The sequence below is a fragment of the Rutidosis leptorrhynchoides genome, chromosome 4, assembly GCF_046630445.1.
Source record: "Rutidosis leptorrhynchoides isolate AG116_Rl617_1_P2 chromosome 4, CSIRO_AGI_Rlap_v1, whole genome shotgun sequence".
Classification (NCBI taxonomy): Eukaryota; Viridiplantae; Streptophyta; class Magnoliopsida; order Asterales; family Asteraceae; genus Rutidosis; species Rutidosis leptorrhynchoides.
In genome coordinates, this window is record NC_092336.1 from 173,885,971 (window position 1) to 173,893,674 (window position 7,704).

The window sequence follows — 7,704 nt, forward strand, 5'->3', positions numbered from 1 at the left end:
ACTTTCAATTAATTCTTTTCATCATGATCATAATAAAGATTTTGAATTGATTCATCAAAGTGCTTTAAGGTTCCTTTTTTGGTTACAGTAACCTTTTACATGGGTCATGCAACTTTTCGGTGTCCAAATAATCTCGATTCAAGTTTCCTAATTTTCAGTATATCATTACACCTCAAAATATATGATAAATTTGAGTTATGCTCGATTTACAGGTGATTATCGGATTAATAGATACAGAATAATGATAATCATCGTATTTAAGTAGGTTGTCTTGATATGATCATTAAGATATGGTGTTGCAAAAGCAGTTAGAATATGGATTTAATGGCTATCAAATTCCTCCAACGCCCCGGGCTGCTAGATCAGCAACGGTATTTGTTTTTCACTCATTTTTATGTTATCATTTTTGATTTCCAAATGTTGGCTTATACCTGTTTTTTTAATACAGAGGAGGGTTCCATTTTGGAAGAAAACGGAGGACCATAACGTTAACAACAACAATAATGTTAATGTTAACGCTAACAAGCAAATGTGTGCATTCGACTTACTGGCTACTGTAGCTGGAAAGTTATTACAGGAGGGTGGTAATAACGAAACTGAAACCGTTAAAGAATCAACTATTAAGATTGAAAATGATGCACCAAATGTTAATATTTGTGATCAAGCTAGCTGCAATAGGAGTTATTTTGTGTCCGAGATAATATCACAAGCTCCGGTTATTCAGGATTCTAATTCGGGACCTTCGTCGGGTATTACCGCTTCTGATTCCTCTGAAAAGTCAAATGTTGACAAAGTCAAAGTCAAAGTCCCGTTTAGTTGTAAAGTAGAAGATAACAACCGTAACCCTTCGGTGGATAATAACAATAATAATGAGAAGCTTCGATTTTGCAATGACAATGTAAATTTAGTTGTTAATGATGATGACGAAAACTCTTCTGGGATCGCGCGAGATCCTAATAAGACGATTAAGCCACCACCGCGTATTGGTGATCGAAGAATTAGGCGGTTTTTGGCAACCAAGTACTGGAAAACAGGTCCACAACTAAATGATGATGGGAATTGTGATGCTGGTTAGTAGTTTAATTTTTGTGGTCCGTTTTTTTAATTTGAATTGTGGATTTTGTGTGGTTTGGTTGATTTGGAATCATGTAAAATGTGTTGTTTTAGATGGTTATGGTAATAAGGATACTGCCTACAAACGACCTAGATCGTTAAAGGATTATCCTTTTAAAAAGAGACGGCTTTATGAGCTAGAAGAATATGCGTACTCCGAAGATGTGGTCAATTGTGATGATCGATTTAGCCCGCTTCGAAAGGAATCCATTGAGGATAATTCCTGTTTGAGTGTCAAATCCGAAGGAGGTTTGCGCCCTTTTTAGTTACAAGCTGAGATTAATGAGGTGTTTGGATTTGCGTTTTGAAACTTATTATGGCAATGTGTAGTCGAATAATAAGTTTTCGATGTCTGGATATGTAGTTTGCGTTAATTACTCATTTCTTCAACCTCATTTTGGAGACTTTTAAACTCAACCCGGAAGACAAACAAAGTTTTCCACAAAAATGTGCTTTTTTCTTCAAATTTACGTGTTATTTTAAAATTATAGTCACTTATTTAAAAAGATTATAGTCACTTATTTAAACACGTATCCAAACACTTCTTATGCGATATTCTGTTTTGTAATTGTATATGTTGATGTGCAAAACAGGTTCGAAGACATCAAAATTTGTAGCGAAGCAAAATCCAGTCTTTCACTCTCGTGATTCTCATGGTAATTGAGTGCCTTTCGATTGAGTTATCATTCTTTTTTTAAAGGATTGAGTTATTGTTATCTAGTCAGACGTCTTATATGAAAGATGCTTTTGATTTTGCTCAGTGAAGCTCAAGATCAAATCTTTTCGGGTACCCGAGCTTTTCTTTGAGCTACCAAAAACGGCAACTATTGGTTCTCTAAAGGTATTTATACCATATATAACTTAATTCCTTATTTATAACTCAAAGTTGTCATGAATAAATACTGATACTAAAGTTAAATAAGGAACAACTTTAAGGAAAGTCGCTATTAAAATTAAAAATTAATATTTAAACTTTACAATTAATTCGATTGAGTTTACAAACCTATGTATAGTAAGCTCAAACGTAGCCCTTAGGGCTACATTTAGCTTATCCCATTAACTTATTGCAGCCGATTCAAGTGGCAATAAATCAGATAATCAGAGCAAAATGCCAACTCAAACACCTAATTACTATGATTTGAAACAATAATAATGAATGTGGCATTAGTCGTGGGTTGACCTACGTTGACTTTCTTTTATAACAGCGGAATATTATGGAGGCTGTGACATCGATGCTGAGTGGCGAGCTTAAAATTGGTGTGATGCTTCAGGGGAAAAAGATTCGAGACGATGATAAAACATTGCTACAAATCGGCATGCACAACAAGCTAGACGCTTTAGGTTTCTCCTTGGAACCTAACCATACGCAAACTCGACCATCTTTATGCCCCGACGATCAATCGTTTCCACAAGCTCCAGATACGCCTAAGCCCTTAATACGGTTCGTATTTTTCATATCACGTACGAAAAGTTGTAACGTGTGTAAACACAAGCATTAACAACTTGTACATTTTGTTTCGGTATTAGGTATTCGATGGCTGCAAATGTTGGTAACCAAATAGTGCGAGAACCAGTGGTTTCTGAAGTCTCGCCGGATCGTACGGTGACGAATTTTGGGAGCGGTTTGGTTGAAAGTGATCATGACTCGGCCCCATCACCACCCAACATGTCTATGGTTCACAAAAGTGGTTCGGACTCAAGGGCTTTGGTTATGGTTCCGGCTATGAACCCGAGGGCACTGGCTGTGGTTCCCTTGAGGAAATGTAAGCGGTCTGAGGTGGCACAACGTAGGATTCGCCGACCTTTTTCGGTTTCTGAGGTCGAAGCGTTGGTTCAAGCCGTTGAAAAGCTTGGAACCGGAAGGTGTGTTTTTCTCCCTTTTTTTTTTTTTTTTTTTGTCAAAACGTTTTAAAATGGAAACCCTGGAAAAGTTTGGTTTCATGTAAATAAATATAACTGTCACCGTTTTGATCATACAGATGGCGTGATGTCAAGTTACTCGCGTTTGATAACGCCAAGCACCGCACTTATGTTGATTTGAAGGTATGTCATTTTTCTATTTAATATGTATGTTATTCATATCATAGTTTTAATTTAATTATATGCCTATCATTTTTGTTTTATTTATTCAAAAAAAAAAAAAAAATAAGAAAATCAAAAACAGGTGGGCCTTATAGGAACTTGATTTTCTTATTTTTTTTTTAATAAATAAAACAAAACAGGTGGGCCTTATAAGAACTTCACACTCAAATCTGACATTTACCATAAAACAGTGTCATTTAGTGTCATTCCATAAGTGTCATTCCATGAAATGACACTGACACGTCACACTTAACACGTCACACTCAGAAAACCACTTATTGCCTAAAAAGTGTAGTATATGACTCCACGTCACGGGCAGGTTTATCAAAATGAAAACAAAAGTGTTCATAGTGAATATTGCGTCATTTTTTTCTAAACATTTCGTACATTTGTTGCACACGGCTTGTTTTGATTGGTTTGTTATGCAGGACAAGTGGAAAACGCTGGTGCACACCGCACGAATCTCACCACAACAAAGAAGAGGCGAACCCGTACCACAACAATTGTTAGACAGGGTTTTAGCCGCTCATGCGTACTGGTCACATCATCAAGCTAAACAACAGTTCAAACATCCAACACAACCAGAAACTTATCGACTCCTATAAATAAAATAAAACAACCACAAATATCATAAAACAGTAAGTAGACATGATTTTTTGTTTCTTCTTTTTAACTCCCTTAATATTGGTCCAAATACAGAAGTATTTGTAAGTATCTATTGTTGTTATAACTGTCAAAACATAATGTAAAAAGTAACAGAGGGGGAAATAACGGTAAAATAACTGCTGCTTTTTTTCTTCCGGGTTGGCGCGATGGTTGTAAATGGGTCGACCGAATAAGTGGTTAACGGATTCTTGCCCATAATTGTTTGTATGGGTTGTTTTCTTGTTAATGTATCCGGGCTGTCTTTTGTGTTAATGTATTTTTGTTGTTTTCTTCTTTGTTTCTTTTTGTGTAATTCTAGGAAGTAATGGTAGGTTTATTTGGTTTATGTTGTTCAATAAGATTACCAAATTATGGAAGTTTTGATGTATTTGTCCGGTTGTTGCATTTGTTTGGTTTCTAAATAATGTTATTAAGGAAAGTATTGGTATTAGTCACGTGTTTAGTTAAGGATTATATCAAAATAAAACGTACAAAAGACAACAAAGAAAGCGCGTGGAATCAAGTTTAATAAGGACAGTGTTTAATGTATAAAGTCAAAGTAAAATAGATACGGAGTACTACATTAGTATTTATTTAGTGTCGTAAAAACGGTCGAGACTGGTGTCGTAACAGGCATCGCAACGGTTTTACCATGCTACTGTTGCAACGAACCTAGAAACGGTTAAAAAGCGGTCGACACTTAAAAGATAGTTAACAACGCAAAAAGACAATCAAAAACGACCGAGACGGTAAAAAACGGCCGAGACGAGATCGAGACGGATGCTGACCAACTTTGACTTTTAAATAAATTTTAAAAATTGATCATGCATAGATTTTTCATGGGGTTTCTTATCCATAATTTACGAATATGGGTTTAAGGATATTTGTATTTGGCTAGTATACCTTGATGTGGAAATACGATCGAAACCTTTTGGTGCCTCGTATCCGCGTGAGTGGTGCCGGTATCCGACACACATGTCCGGGTAGGATGGGCTTATGTGAAGTCACGGCCAGCTTCTATCCGGGATATCTCTTCCTGAATGCGTATTTGGTTAGTCTTCTGGCCGGTTTGTTTAGCATTTTCTTTTGAACCAACGTGCCGGTTTAATTCCGGATGGAATTTTGACAAATGGCAAGTCATATTTGAAAATATGACTTATTGATACGTATTTAGTTATGTGTAGACAAATCCAATAATCCAATTAAAAAAAAAAAAAAAAAAAAAAAAAAAAAAAAAAAACAACGTTGGCATATGGATGGTGGATATGAATGCCAGAAGAAATGCATGAGCTCGGTGTTTCAGGGCTGAATGACAAAAAAAGATACCCACTCCACGGATCTAAGGATCTTCGCTTAAATTTTAATTCAATCCCCTGTCGTCCCTATTCAGCTTGTTTATTACGAGCTAAAAAAGCAACCAATCAGTCTCATGTCTTATACATCTAGTTGTGCTTTTAGTAATAGGAGTACAAAACATAGTACTGTACTACGTTGGGGTCCCTGATACTTTAATTAAAATAATAAACGTGGTTTAATTTAGCGTTGCTGGATCTGTCATTAGGAGAATAATAATCCACTTTACTTTATAAACGTTTGACCTTATTATTAGTTCCCTTTCATGAACATTACAAATAGCATTTTCTACTATTAAACCATTTAATAGTTTATTGATATATGCGATTATGCTAGAACTAGACACGTAAATTGGTAATAATTGACTTATTATTGACATGTTGGGTTGATATCTAAGAGCACCTAGAGTGATACGTTCAAAAAAGAAATTAGAGGAAAAAAGTGTAGGAAATAGTATTTCAAAATATATTGGATGTTTTCAAGTATAGCGCTAACGACTATGCGTGAGAAAATAATTTTATGCATATATGAAGTTCCACAAAATGGTGGAACATGTAATTTTTAAATATTAATTGGTGATTATAATTATGATACAAGCAAATAAAGCATGTCACAAATTCTTAAAATTGATCTTCGGGGCTACACTTATATATTCATCATAATAAAAAAATCAAATATAATGAAATATACATACCTTGAAAAGGGTTTAGTCAAATGGATATGTAAAAGGATATATGAATCATGTCATCAAGAAAAGCCTAGGCCTGTGTTCAATACAGATTCCTAAAAACAGTTCCGATGTCTACACCTCGTCTGTTTCACATGGTACAATGACTGAAGCAATAGTACTTCCAAGCTTGAACACTTGCCTAAAAATGTTGTCGAATCAGTTGTCATAATCTATCCCAGATATTTGTTCATCGTGTGACCCAAATCCTTAGGTCCAAATGTGATGAGAAGAAAGACAATCTTGCAACTAATTATAACTAGTTGTTGAACCCTCGCTTCGCGCCGGGGGTTCGGTTTTCAATGTATTTTATTGCGTTTAGTTTGTAAAACTATTTCGTGGCTAAAGAATGATGTCGTTAAAGCGCAACTCGAGTCGAACTAAAAGGTATAACCCGTGAAAGATTTAAATGTTATTTTAAATTAACAATATATGTCCATCGCCGCTTTAGCTATGTAATTATCGACTTTTAAAAATTTAACGCAAAATCAACGTGTATGAAAAGTACCCCAAATATTTAGCGTTTTTTAAAAAGCGTCCGTTTTGCGTATAGTTAGTGACATTGTGTTCCTAAAATTATTTTGAGTTTAACGATGTTGTCGGAAAAATTTAACTCGTTGCGAACGAGAAGATATGACCCGTTGAATATTTGGGTGAAGTTTATTTAAGATTTTTTTATGAAAATGGCGATTTGAATATTTGAAAAAAATGTGGGGGTCTTTGTTGGTGTAGTGAAATTTAATTAGAATAAAAAAAGGTGAAAGGACAAAAATTGAAACAACCCAACCCGTAATCAATCGGATAATTTTTTTTTTTAAATTAATAAACCATTAACGCCCAAATAATTGGTTACATAACGTAAACCATTTCATACAACCCACTTAAACGTACAACATGTTTAAAGTTTACATCATGGGCACGAAGACCCTTATTCAAAAGTAATACAAGTTTGATAGTGCTCCAAATGAACATATATTTAGTCGTAATATCATCCCAATATGTAAAGTTTTTAGTTGTAATTATTCTATTTTTAAATTGTAATCGTTTAAATAAATAAATGTGAAGACGAAGCACGAAGATTAAAGAATTGAAGAAAAAGTGCCACTAAAGCTTGAAAAGTGCCACTAAAGCCATAGTTCACTCAAAAGTGTCACTAAAAGTGAGTTAAAGACTTGCGCGGATTTTGGGAGTTAAGGAAAATAATTTTTTGTGCAAATTACAAGTTGCGAAACATAAAGTACAAGATATTAAAGCGTACGAAAAAACGTTCGAAAATCCGGAACCGAGACATAAACCGAGCATCAACGTGCGAGTCAACGGGCCTAAAATTACCAGTCAACTATGTACATAATATATATATATATATATATATATATATATATATATATATATATATATATATATATATATATATATAAAATTATATATATTATATTATATATATTAAATTAATCAGCAGCTAACGTTTTTAAACTGATTCTGAGCATGCCAGCCTGGCCATGCGATCGCATGGCAATCACACACAAAGCCCATGCGATCGCATGGGCTACAGTATTTTGAATTTTGCTATGAATAGCCAGTTTGCTCGACGAATTATGTACACTCTTTTCATTTCTTTCCTCTGATCATTATATATATATATATATATATATATATATATATATATATATATATATATATATATATTTATATTTATAATTTTAATTTAAGTTTAATAATAATTGGGTTATTGTAAGAAATGTTTTACGGGTTTTAAAGTCGAAACTTCGTATGTGCACGCTGAA

The 7,704-nt window shown here is 34.2% G+C and overlaps 1 protein-coding gene across 1 annotated transcript; it reads left to right on the forward strand.

Moving 5' to 3' along the window:
* The first annotated feature begins 216 nt into the window (after positions 1–216).
* Positions 217–4,112, forward strand: LOC139843459 (telomere repeat-binding protein 5-like). Its single transcript, XM_071833537.1, has 9 exons — positions 217–371; positions 449–1,070; positions 1,168–1,362; positions 1,707–1,769; positions 1,875–1,954; positions 2,319–2,554; positions 2,641–2,976; positions 3,093–3,156; positions 3,624–4,112. The coding sequence occupies exons 1-9, from the start codon at positions 291–293 to the stop codon at positions 3,798–3,800; spliced, it is 1,854 nt and encodes a 617-aa protein (XP_071689638.1). The 5' UTR covers positions 217–290; the 3' UTR covers positions 3,801–4,112.
* Positions 4,113–7,704: the final 3,592 nt, after the last annotated feature.